Source organism: Perognathus longimembris, chromosome 8 (assembly GCF_023159225.1).
Source record: "Perognathus longimembris pacificus isolate PPM17 chromosome 8, ASM2315922v1, whole genome shotgun sequence".
Taxonomy (NCBI): Eukaryota; Metazoa; Chordata; class Mammalia; order Rodentia; family Heteromyidae; genus Perognathus; species Perognathus longimembris.
Window position 1 is genome coordinate 13,215,929 of NC_063168.1, and position 13,169 is coordinate 13,229,097.

Sequence of the window (13,169 nt, forward strand, 5' to 3'; positions counted from 1 at the left end):
GTACAGACTTCAGATCAGAGCTGGCTGGGTCCCCAAACCTGTCCTGTGGGAACCACAGACAGCCAAGCATACAGGTCCCCAGAAGTTACCTGCTGACCCACACCTCACAAGTCCAATTCAGACAGCTGCGAAGACTTATTCCCTCTTCCTTGGTGAGACAGGAAAACCCATCCATTCCCCCTGCCTCACACATGTATCTTATTTGGGCTTTAGAGGAAGTCCATCAGAAGACCCATAGGCTTTTAACTTCCCTGACTGGGAGGTTGGGTCTCTGGCTCTCAGACAGGGGGATAGGGTATGGGCTAGGAGCTAGGCAGCCACTGAAAAGTCATTGTATTGGATTAGTTCTGTCCTTGCACAAGGCTCATTATGATGATGGTTTGTTAACTAGTTATGTGTGTGGTCCCTGCTTACTGGCTTCCTTCCATCCTAGTGGACCCAGAGCACACAATAGGTGCTCAACAAATATTTATTCATTGAATGAAAATGTTTTGAAGTTACTATATAGTAGGGGAGGGAAGTAATGGTCATTCATGTATTGTGTGCTTGGGATGTTAAATCATTACTGATAGTTTCATTTAATTTCCACAGTAGCTGTGGGAAGTAGGTGTTCGCTCCTCCCCACTCAAGGAAGCAGAGGCAGAAGGGTGAAGAAACATGCCAGCAGTCCCCTCTCTAATCAGTGATAGAACCAGATTCAAACTCAGGTCTGAAGGCAAATCAAGCTTGAGTTTCTTAAAAACAGAACTCTCTACAGTAGATTTCAAAACAAAAACAGACAGAAATTTGAGCAGGATCGGAGTGGGTTGAATTATAGAATTTAACAGCATGAACTAAAAATTGACAGAATCTGGTTTCCTGAATACATTACACTTTCTGTTTTGTGCTTTTCTAAACTGGATTTGACAGCATTTCCATAATCCAATTCTTGTTTTGCATAGCTCTAACTAAGCAAAGAAGCTCCCTGCCTGTGCTCAGAGAGGCTGTGTGGTCTGGGGAATGGAGACAGGAAGCCTGAGTGTAAATTTTGTTGGATAGAAGATAGGTCTTACAAGTCTGTTAACTATTCTGAGGCTGTTTTTCATTGGTAGATGGGCAGAGTGACCCCAGCGATCTAAAGGGATGTGGTGAAAATCAAATGAGCAAATAAATGAGATGTGGGAAGGGGGCTAGCTTAGCAAAAGCTATTTGTTCATTGTCTCCGGCCTGTACAAGAGGCAGGAGCTTAAAACACTGGGAGAAGAAAGACTATTCACACAGGCTGGCACAGTCACAAGCCAAGGTGAGAAAAAGAATGCGCCTTGTTTTTGTTCTGCCAAGATAGGCTTGGGATGAGAAAGAAGCTTGTTTCACTGAACATTTTATGGAGGTTGGTAACATTCTCGCACTCTTTCTCCTAATCTTCATTATTGACTCATTCATTCAGGATGATCTCCACACACTGCAGAGTCAGGAGGATGGTGTAGTGCACTCAGCCAGGCCTAGGTTCAAGTCTAGCCCCCTCCTCTAATTCAGTTATTTAATGACACTTGAATCCCAGTTTTATCACTTTTATTATTAGGGAAACAATCATCTCTGTCTCTTACGAAGATTACAAATGTTGATGTTTGTGTTTAAAATGTTAATATGTGCAGCTCCTTGTGCTGTGCATAGCAAACACTCAGTAAATAAATAGCAACTTCTGAATCATACAATGATCTCTTGGGAGAGAAATGCACGGTGGGCCCGTTCTGCTGTTTTCCTGTTTTCTCTCTCTAGCCTATTAGAAGGTTATGATGACTAGGCAAAACCCCCAGGGTTGGGACCCACAGCAACCAAGGCCCAGGTGGTTTGCTGGGCTGGGAACCTGAGCTGAATGCCTAAGCTGAGCAGTTCTGCCTGCTTTAAGCTTCTGAGTAACCATCTTGACTGAGGATGTTCTGAATGGCAGATTAGGTCAGGGTTTCTCAGTACATTTCTAACCCACTATCAGTGGGCCTTGGAAACACATTATGGTTTCTGTGAATCCGTGTTTTGTCACCCCACATCTGTCTGACTTCAGCATGAGCTGGTTGTCTCAGAGGGTGGAGCCTGATTCCCAGGTTAGTTTAGTCCATTTTTGTACATACACACCCTCACTTAAGAGCATGGAGTTTTCCAAATGTTTTTGTTTTTATTTTCTGTTATTTAATTATTTGGGGGGCATATAGTAGGGTTTGAACTTAGGGCCTTGTACCTGCCAGGCACGCACTTTATCACTTGAGCCCTATTCCATGAGCCCTTTATGCTTTAGTTATTTGGGAGATGAGGCTATCACATTTATGCCTGAGTCAAACTGGACCAGGAACCTCCTATTTATGCCTCCCACATAGCTAGAATGCCACTACAACTAGCTGGCTGTTTTGCTTGTTTATGCCTGGTACTCTACCACTTGAGTCGGACCTCCCATTCTGTTTTGTTCTGGTTAATAAGTGGTAAAAGTTTTGAGAATTTGTCTTCCCAGGCTGGCTCTAAAGTATGATTCTTAAATCTCAGCCTCCTGAGTAAGACTATAAGCGTGAGTCACTGGCATCCAGCTGGTTTAGTGGTTATACAAGTCAGGTTTATTGAGCTACTACTAAAATTCAAGCTTCTTACTGTGAGTTTGTTGAATACATTTAAATTCTGGTTTTGTTTTTTTAATTTTTTAAATGTGAGACTAGGACTTGAACTCAGTACCTGAGCTTTCGCTCATTGGCTGGTGCTTCCCCAACTGAGCCACACTTCCAACCCCAAAGTTTAAGGTTTGATAAATGCATGTGGTTCTGTAACCACCACCACAATCAAAGTACAGTGATGTACCAGCACTCTCCTACATTCTTCACACTCCTTTGTATTCAATCCCTTTTGCCACCTCTGGCGTTGGTGGTGACCAGTTGTTTTTGTTCCTATGTAGTTCCTTTTTCAGAATAGCATTTTAATGGAATCATACCACATGTTGCCTTTAGAGTTTGTTTTTCATTTGCTGTAATACATTTGAGACTCCAAATGGTTTTTATTACAAGATGAATGGTTCTTGGATGGGCCTGGATAAGGGATAGCATTCCATACACCATTAATAATGAGGAAATTTACATTTGAAACTCAGAATACTACCAAAGAAACATGAAGTGACTGGGAGAGAGCAAGCAAAGGAGTGGCGTTGTCCTACACGAAATATACTCATTACCTAATTTATGTAATTGTTAACTCTCTGTACCTCATCTTTATAATAACAATTAAAAAATTTAAAAGAAAATGTATTTTAAAAAAAGAAAGAGGGGCTGGGGATATGGCCTAGTGGCAAGAGCACTTGCCTCGTATACTTGAGGCCCTGGGTTCGATTCCCCAGCACCACATATACAGAAAATGGCCAGAAGTGGCGCTGTGGCTCAAGTGGCAGAGTGCTAGCCTTGAGCAAAAAGAAGCCAGGGACAGTGCTCAGGCCCTGAGTCCAAGGCCCAGGACTGGCCAAAAAAAAAAAAAAAAAAGAAACCATGAAGTGCCATGAATAAGACAAAGCATGTAGGATTCTTATGGAGACATTTTCTTTTTTTTTTTTTTTTTGGCCAGTCCTGGGGACTGGACTCAGGGCCTGAGCACTGTCCCTGGCTTCTTCTTGCTCAAGGCTAGCACTCTGCCACTTGAGCCACAGCGCCCCTTCTGGCCATTTTCTGTATATGTGGTGCTGGGGAATTGAACCCAGCGCCTCATGTATATGAGGCAGGCACTCTTGCCACTAGGCCATATCCCCAGCCCTTATGGAGACATTTTCAACATACCATGGAAAGACATTATAAAAGACATGAAGAAATGGAAGCGACCATGTTCATGAAGAGCAAACCTAATATAAAGAGAGTGATTTATTCTAAGTAAATTCTATGAACTCGGGTGAATTCCAATAAAAACCCAAATGAGATTTTTCATGGAACTTGACAAGCTGTCATGAAACTTACTTTAAAAAGCAAAGAACAGAACAATTTAAGACTCAAGATTTATTATAAAGCATTAATTAGAAATACCATGGTTGGAATTAAGATACTGTGATAGAAATATGTGATTAGACAATGGGTCAGTGGAACAAAGAGCTGAAAATGATACCTAAACATGTCAGAAGCTTTACACATATTAAAGTAGTACCCCCACACTAGTAGGAAAGGATTCAGTAGCTGTGCCTAGGATAATTACATACACATAGAATAGAATAGCATTGAACCCCTAACTCATACCATACATAAAGATAAATTCCACATTAACTAAAATCTAGCAGTGAAAAAGTAAAATCCAGCCCAGGCAGAAAAGTCCAAGAGACTCTTAATCGTCAATTAACCAGCAAAAAACTAGAAGTAGAGCTATGGCTCAAATGGCAGAGCACAGCCTTAAGTGAAAAAGCTAAGGGACAGCATCTAGGCTCTGAGTTCAAGCCCCAGTGCAGGCACATAAATAAATAAATAAGTAGGCTATAAAAGATCAATATATTTGTTCATATAAAATTTAAAACTTCTGTATAACAAAAGACCCATACTCAAGTGCTGGTGGCAAACGCCTATAATCCTAATTACTTAGGAGGCTGAGATCTGAGGAGCACAGTTCGAAGCCAGCCCAGGCAGAAAAGTCCCTGTGATACTCTTAGCTCCAATTAACCACTCAAAAATGGGAAATGGAGGGGCTGGGGATATAGCCTAGTGGCAAGAGTGCCTGCCTCGGATACACGAGGCCCTAGGTTCGATTCCCCAGCACCACATATACAGAAAACGGCCAGAAGCGGCGCTGTGGCTCAAGTGGCAGAGTGCTAGCCTTGAGCGGGAAGAAGCCAGGGACAGTGCTCAGGCCCTGAGTCCAAGGCCCAGGACTGGCCAAAAAAAAAAAAAAAAAAAAAAATGGGAAATGGAGCTCTGGCTAAAAGTAGTAGAGTGCTAACCTTGAGCAAAAGAGCTCAGGGACAGCACCCTAGCTCTGAGTTCAAGCCCCATAACTGACCAAAAAAAAAAAAAAAAAGACACCATAAACCAATTAAAAGGGCTGCATTATGAAAAAAATATTTGCAATGCTATGTCAAAGAAATGGTTTATACCCCGAATTCATGAAAAAGTCCTAAAAATCATTACAAAACAGACAGTACAGTGAAGGGATATGAAAGGCAAACTGTGCAGCTCTAAAATATCTAGTACACATAAAAATTGCTTAACGCCACTTTTAATACAAGAAATGCAAACATGGGATTCTATTTTGTATTCATCAGACTGGCAAACATTTGAAAAAAGTTTGACAAGGGCTGGGGATATAGCCTAGTGGCAAGAGTGCCTGCCTCGGTATACCCGAGGCCCTAGGATCGATTCCCCAGCACCACATATACAGAAAACGGCCAGAAGCGGTGCTGTGGCTCAAGTGGCAGAGTTCTAGCCTTGAGCGGGAAGAAGCCAGGGACAGTGCTCAGGCCCTGAGTCCAAGGCCCAGGACTGGCCAAAAAAAAAAAAAAAAAAAAAAAAGTTTGACAAAACGTGGATTATTAGAACTCTTTTACAATTTCAGGAAGATGTATAAACTGGTGAAACGTTGCCAAATCAGTTTCATGACCTGATAAGAAGATACTGTGGGATATGGCTCATCAGTTCCCACACACTGTCTATACCTATTATGGCTTTGATATGAAGTGTACCCCGCAAAAGGCTCTTATATGAAAAGCATGGTCCCAGGCTGGGTAGATCTAATCATGAGGTTATTAGATCATGAGGGCTTTGACCTAATCAGTAGATTACTCCACTGATAAATTCACAGTGTGATGGTATTATTTGGGAAGTGATGGAATCTTTCCATAGCGTCCTAGTGAGGGCATATGCCTTTGTCCTGGGATCTCTTTAGCACTCTACTTCCTGGTTACTCTGAGATGGCCAACTTTGTTTCCCCATATAGTCTTGCCACCGTGATGGTCTGCTTCAACACAGGCCCACAGAACAGATCATGGACTAAAGTCTCTGAAAGTATGAGCCAAAATTAAATTTTTATTCTTTCAAGTTGTTTCACTCAGATTATATCTATATCTATATCTATCTATCTATCTATCTATCTATGTATCTATCTATCTATCTATCTATCTTATAGTGACAAAGAATACTCTAACAATTCCTCAAAGAAGGTCTCAGATGTGCACAAGGAGATATATGCAAGAATATTTAGAACCAGGGGCTGGGGATATGGCCTAGTGGCAAGAGTGCTTGCCTCGTATACATGAGGCCCTGGGTTCGATTCCCCAGCACCACATATACAGAAAACGGCCAGAAGTGGCGCTGTGGCTCAAGTGGCAGAGTGCTAGCTTTGAGCAAAAAGAAGCCAGGGACAGTGCTCAGACCCTGAGTCCAAGGCCCAGGACTGGCAAAAAAAACCAAAACAAAGAATATTTAGAACCAGGCATGGTAATGTATACCTATTAATGTAATTCTTAGGTCACTGTAAGGTAACTTGGCTTATATAGTGATAACACACACGCACACGCACACACACACACACCAAAATGAAATAAAGATGGTGACCAGTAGTTCATGCCTTTAATTCTAGCTACTCAGGAGGTTGAGATCTGAGGATCACCATTGAAGCCAGCCTGGACTGAAAAGTCCTTGAAGCTCTTACATTCCCAGTTAACCATCAAAAAGCCAGAAGTGGAGCTGTGGCTCAAGTGGTAGAGGGACAGCACCCAGGCCCTGAGTTTAAGCCCTACTACCAGTACAATAAAAAGAAAGAGAAAGAAAGAAGGAAAGAAATGAAAAAGGAAGAAAGATAGAAAATGTTTATCATAGCCTTGTTTGTAGCAGGGGAAAAGTGGAAGGAACATAAACATCTACCAACAGAATAAGTAAATAAATTATGATTCATGGATAAAGTAGTATTCCTGTAATGAAATGGTGCACAGAAGTTGGGTACAATAGCTCATTCTTGTAATCTTAGCTACTAGGGAAAGTCCAAGCAAAAAATTTTGGATCCCCTTTCCAGCCAATAGCTGGGTGCGGTGACACATGCCTGTTATGGGAGACTGAGATGGGGGGACCATGGTTCCAGAGCAATCTAGGCAAAAAATGGTGTGAGACTTCACCTTAAAGGAAGAAGCTATATGGAGTGGTGCACACCTGTCATCCCAGCTGTAATGGGATACATACAAAATATGATTAGTGTAAATGGTAATACATTTTAATATTCCACTGAAACAGTATGGCTCCATAAACTAGAAGACCTTTTGTGCAAATTTATTTTGTGGATTTGGCACACCATTTGAAAAAGGAAATATAGCACACGCATATGTATACGTACATGTACACACACACACACACACACATATATATACACACAAATTGAGCATTCCAAAGCCCTCATGTAGTATATAATTTCCTCAGTGCAGTTTGTTTTATGGTAGTATAAACAAGTGTTTAGGCTTATTTTGCTTACATTTCACGTTTTAATTTTGGAGAAAAACTGCTAGCACTGGTTTTTAAATTTTCAACATAATCAGGGACTGAGAAATGTTGATCTCACTCTAGGGTGCCTGAGAAGAAGACTTGGGGCATACTGACTTGTTTCACGCTTTGTAGGATCTTGGCCACAGCAAGCAGCTGTGGTGCAGGGCTCCCAGTGGAGCTGTCTGCAGGCCCAGGGAGTGACTCACACTCCTCCTTGGCAACAGTTAAGGTCAGTTCAGTCTTCTCTTGGTTAGAACTCTAGGAAGTTGCCTCAGAGTTGTGTTTCCCCTACAGTGGGCAATAAAGCAAGTTGTATGGTCTTTACCATTTTGATTAATCCCCTCCTATCTGAGTATTTACTCTCCTTCCTGGGGCACTGTACATTTTTGTTGTTGTTGTTGTTGGTCATGGGGCTTGAACTCTGGGCCTGGGTCCTGTCCCTGAGCTCTTCAGCTCAAGGCTAGCACTCTACCACTTGAGCTACAGCACCACTTCTGGTTTTCTGATGGGTAATTGGAGATAAGAATCTCATGGACTTTCCTGCCCCAGCTGGCTTTGAACCACGATCCTCAGATCTCAGCCCCCTCAAATAGCTAGGATTACAGGTGTGAGCCACCAGTGCCCAGCTGAAACTGGACATTTTTTAGACTGTAGATGGTCAGGTGAAAAGTCCATGGCCTGAGGCCCAGGAATGAACATACTTGATCTGGGGTTCTCAACAGGGTCACCATTGCCCTTTGGAGTCTGGTAATTCTTTGCTGAAAGAGACCTGTTATGTGCCTTGTGGGACGCATAGCATTTCTCTACCCACTAGATGCCAGTAGCTCTTTCTCAGTTGTGACAACCAGGTTTCCCCAGACAATGCCCACAGTCCCTAGTAAACTAAACCAGCCCCACTGGGAACTGCTGTGTTGGAGCACAGTAGTTACATGACACCGTTGATCTCATCTGTGGTGGCTGTGGAAGCAGTCGGGGGCAGGAGACAACCTGGAGGAGCCAGAGGAGGAGCCCAGGGCAGAGTTAGGAGAACCAAGGCAGGCAGATAAGTGGAGTTCGTGAATTAGGAGTAGGGGCTTTTGGTAACAGACAGTGAGAAGAGAGGGCAACTGCACAGACAGAACCGAGACTGTGGCATCCATTCACAGGTAACTTGGTGTGTGAGCCCAGAGCCCAGGCATTTCCCGAGAAGATTCCACTCAGCTTCCTCCTTCCCTCTGCTTTAGAGGGAAGCTTTAGCACTTAGAGCTTTCGGCTTTCTTCATTATCTTACCACTCTCGTGGCCTTTTAGAGAGTGATGAGAGTGAGAAAGGTTTATTTCCTTGGAGAGAAACTGATTGCTTGATCACATACATGCCATCAACAAACATCTGTGAAGCATGCACTTGGGCAGAGGCTGTTCTCTGTATCTGAATGGGGAGACAGCACAGGACGCCTCAAGGGTAGGGTAGGTAGAGAAAGAAGGCAGGCTGTGGGATCCGTAGCCCAGCTCTGCTCCGGCCCTGGTCTCCCCTTGGGTTCAATGAGTGGTGCTGCTAATCCACAGTGTCCCAGTCTGTAAAGCAGGGTGATAAGAGTTCTCATCCCATGTAGATGTGAGAAGATTCATCAAGAGTGTGCCTTCCTAGAGAACTAGGCCTGGCCTGAAGGAACACTCAATAATCTAATACTATGTTCAATATTTTATTATTGATACTATACGAGAGTATCACAGACTTAAAGAGTGTCCAGAAACTTCTGAGGGAATAGTGACCAGATACATAACAGAATAAATGACTTATTTTTGGTAGGTCTTGAAAGATTAATGAGGCTTTATCAGGGGAAACAATTTTTTTTTTTTTTTTGCCAGTCCTGGGCCTTGGACTCAGGGCCTGAGCACTGTCCCTGGCTTCTTCTCGCTCAAGGCTAGCACTCTGCCGCTTGAGCCACAGCACCGCTTCTGGCGGTTTTCTGTATATGTGGTGCTGGGGAATCGAACCTAGGGCCTCGTGTATCCGAGGCAGGCACTCTTGCCACTAGGCCATATCCCCAGCCCAGAAACAATTTTTTAAAAACGGTGGGGTGAGGGCTGGGAATATTGTATAGTGGCAGGAGTGCTTGCCTCGTATACATGAAGCCCTGGGTTCGATTCCTCAGCACCACATATATACAAAAAGGCCAGATGTGGCGCTGTGGCTCAAGTGGTAGAATGCTAGCCTTGAGCAAAAAGAAGCCAGGGACAGTGCTCAGGCCCTGAGTTCAAGCCCCAGGACTGGCAAAAAAAAAAGGGGGGGGGGTTGGGAAGGAGATCACACACTAAGCTTCAGCAGTGGAAAGAGCAACTAAGACACTGCAGATTGCTAGCCAGCTGACATGCAGGGACAGCTGCCAGTTCTGTGATCTGAAGCTGGGGAAGGATGACTGTGAGGCTGGTGAAGAGAGCCTTGGGAGGGGCACTGAGTCTCGACAGACAGAGGGGCTGGGTGGGGATAGAGCTTGGTGGCAGAACCCTGGCCTGGCATTCAGAAAGTCCTACACTCTTATCCCCAGACCATCCCTCCACCATCTTTGAGCAGACTTTAAGTGCCAGACCCCTGTGGCTTGGGGTCTACTTCCATCATTATTTCTTTTCTCCCAAGTAATTTAAGAATTGGTCATTTTAATTCTGTCTTCTTTCCTGAGGAAGTGAAATGCTAAGTTATTGTGCTCTTAGAGACAGGCACATTTGTCTGGGTGGGGAAATCTGTGTTGTCAAATGGAACCCAGGCAGGGGGTGCTGGCAGCCAGTTCGTGTCAGAAGAGTTTAGCACACTAAGCTCAAGCTGCTCTGTTTGGGTGCCCTGAGGCTTCCGAGCACTGGAACCACTCAGCTTGTCACAGCTCATTATGTTCACAGAGGTGCTAATTAATTAACTTCTGGGTCTGTCTTACAATGCCTCCCCCCCCCCCCCCACTTATATGCTGCCTCTTGCCCAGGGCCAGAAACCAGTCTGGCAGACATGGGGAATAGCCAAAGCACCTGTGTCCAAGGAGTGGCAGATTTACTTCCCTAGTGTCGGGGCACTGTGCCTGAGGCTTTGCTGATTCAGCCTGGTGCTGTCTGCAGTCTGCTTGGTGACCAGACCTCTGTCCCAAGGTCACAAGTGTCCCCTAGATGGTGCTGACGGTGACGTCTTTTCTCTTTGAAACTTCATTCTGTGAACACCTACTTATTGGGCACTTCCTACTGTGCTAGGAATCAGGAATATAGTTATAAATGAGATGGACACCAGCCCTGGCTTTGTGGAACTTAGCAGCTTGTGGGAGAGAGATGGAACAAACTGCCCAAGTGTTATAGATAAGGGCCAAGAAAGGCAAGTCCAGGCAAGCATGACTAAGTAGAAGAGGGAAAGGAACCTAATCACAAGGAGGTTGGCAAGGTCAGGAAAGGCTTTTACCAGGAAGGAAGACTCCCTTGGTTTCTGAGAATGCTCAGAAATGGGGCAGGGCAAGAGTCAGTGGAAAGCTACCTTACCAGGGTGGCCTATGACCGAACCTCTGTGCACATTTTCACGTCACACATCTCTTACCTTCCATTCTTTTTGTTTTTGTCCGGGGGCTTGAACTCAGGGCCTCGTGTTTTCACTTGGCCTTTCTTTTCAGCTTAAGGCTGTCATGCTGTTACTTGAGCCACACCTCCAATTCTGGCTTTTTGCTGGTGAATTAAAGAGTCACACAGGCTTTTCTGCTTAGGCTGGCTTTGAACCATGATCCTCAGATGTCAGCCTCTGGTGTAGCTAGGGTTGTAGGAGTGAGCCACCTGGCTTACTTTCTCTTTCATAATATTTTCTCTCTCGTCCCTTCTGCTGGGTTTTGTTGCTCTTCATGCCAAAAATCTTAGCCTTCCTGGAGGTGGGGAGAGGGGTGTCTTGCTTTCCAAGGCAGTGGACAATGAAGAGGAAACCAAACTTTGAGGAGACCAGGTTGGGTTCAGCTCCTGTTTTAATGGTTATAACCTGAGCACTGGGTCCCTATCAGCATAAGGGGCTACCTTGGTCAGGGCAGTCTAAGTGGGGCGCAGCCTGCAAGGCACTTAGTTCAAGGCCTATGTGAGTCAGGAGTTTGACAGTGCTTACAGTAAAGCTGTCTCTACTGGGCAACTTGCTTCTGACCTGGGGATTCCTTGTGTGACCTGTAAATACCTGATACACCTTAGCTTCAGTGTGTTATCTTTTCTTTTCACAGTACTGGTGGGTTTGAACTCAAGGCTTTGTGCTTGCTAGGCAGGTGCTTGTACTACTGAATCATGCCTCCAAGACTGTCTTTGAGATAGCATCTTGCTTCCTGTTGAAGTGCAATGTTTGCCTGTGTTTGGTTTTCCTGTCATAGCTGGGATAGCAGACATGTCCCACTCTACATTAAAAAGAAGTCTTTTTTTAAAATTTTCTGCTATAGCTCGCCTCAAAGCAGTATCCTCCCAATACACACATAGCTAAGATTTCAATGTGAGCCTTTATACGTCCTTTCTATGGGCTTTGCCTAGTGTCTTTTCTACCAGACAGGCTCCTGGCAGGGATTATCTCAGAAGATTTGAGCTCCTTGTAGGCCTGGACCAAAGTGGTTTGAAACTGATGTGATAGCCAGAAATGACATAGTTATTAGGAGTGGGATGCTATTAAGCCTTTTAGGTCTGACACATTGTTTTGTCTGTTTGTTCATCTATTCACAAATCTCTATGCCTAGCCCATCCTGTGGTAGGTGCTGGGAGCACAAAGATGAACAGATGTTCTCCAAACTTACAGTCTATTAAGGGAAAGCTGCTAGTCAAAGCATCACACAGTGGTGAAAGAACATTCTGCTATGTCCTGCAGTGAGAGAGTTCGGAGGAGATTTGACAAGTTCTGGGAAGTCGGAGAAGGCTTTTGTGAAGGACTTAGGTGGGAGTTGTGATCTGATGAGTGGACAGATGTTAACCAAACAAAGAAGGGAGGGAAGATTCCAGCTTGGGCCAAGGCAAGGCGGAGAGAATAAGGGTAGGCCGAGCTATGCCATGAAGGTCCTTAGAGCAGAGTTGAGAGTCAACTTAGTTGTGGACCTTTTCAGGATGCTGAGGTCAAGTCCGAGTGGGTGGGCCTCGTAGAGCTTTAGGTGGAGCTTGAGAGGAGCTCAACCCTTCTTTCAGGGGCTGCTCAGCTGGGTTGTACACTTCCAGTTTTGCCTACCATGGTCCTAAACACCCTTCAGGTTGCTAAGCCATGGGTTGAAGGAAGTGGATATGAGCCATATCAAGAGATAGATGGTCCCAAAGACAAGCCAGATATGAGCAGGAAGCCTTAAGAGCATTCATTCCGTGGGGGCAGATCCCCACAGAAACATTTTCCCTGGTGGGGAGAACTGCTCCTTGTCATCAAGGACAGAGGATATTTTCCATCAAACAGCCTGAATGAAAATCACATTTCTTCTTTTTCCTCTAGGCTTATATTTGGCACCCTGTATCCTGCGTATTATTCCTACAAGGCTGTCAAATCGAAGGACATTAAAGAATATGTAAGTAGAGCTGTTTATTTGGAGGGTTTCTCAAGCGGGTATGAAGTGGCAGTAGAACGTGGACGGCTTCCTTGGTTGGGCATGAGTAGCAGGAAGTCATTTTTCTTCTCATGACACTTTGCAGGAGTACTTCCCCTGTCTAGACCTTGACTGGGGAAATGGGTTCAGCAGCAAGGTTCAGGGAGCGCGGAAACAGCATCTGCTGTTGGAGGCCCTACTGC

At 44.5% G+C, this 13,169-nt stretch overlaps 1 protein-coding gene across 6 annotated transcripts in view; it reads left to right on the top strand.

The window, feature by feature from the left end:
• Reep1 (receptor accessory protein 1) overlaps positions 1 to 13,169 on the top strand; it is a 102,683-nt gene that overhangs the window by 37,176 nt on the left and 52,338 nt on the right. For all 6 annotated transcript variants that reach the window (XM_048352557.1, XM_048352559.1, XM_048352558.1 and 3 more), the window contains exon 2: positions 12,876 to 12,948. In XM_048352557.1, coding sequence (XP_048208514.1) covers positions 12,876 to 12,948 — 73 coding nt within the window. The remainder of the gene's footprint in view (positions 1 to 12,875; positions 12,949 to 13,169) is intronic.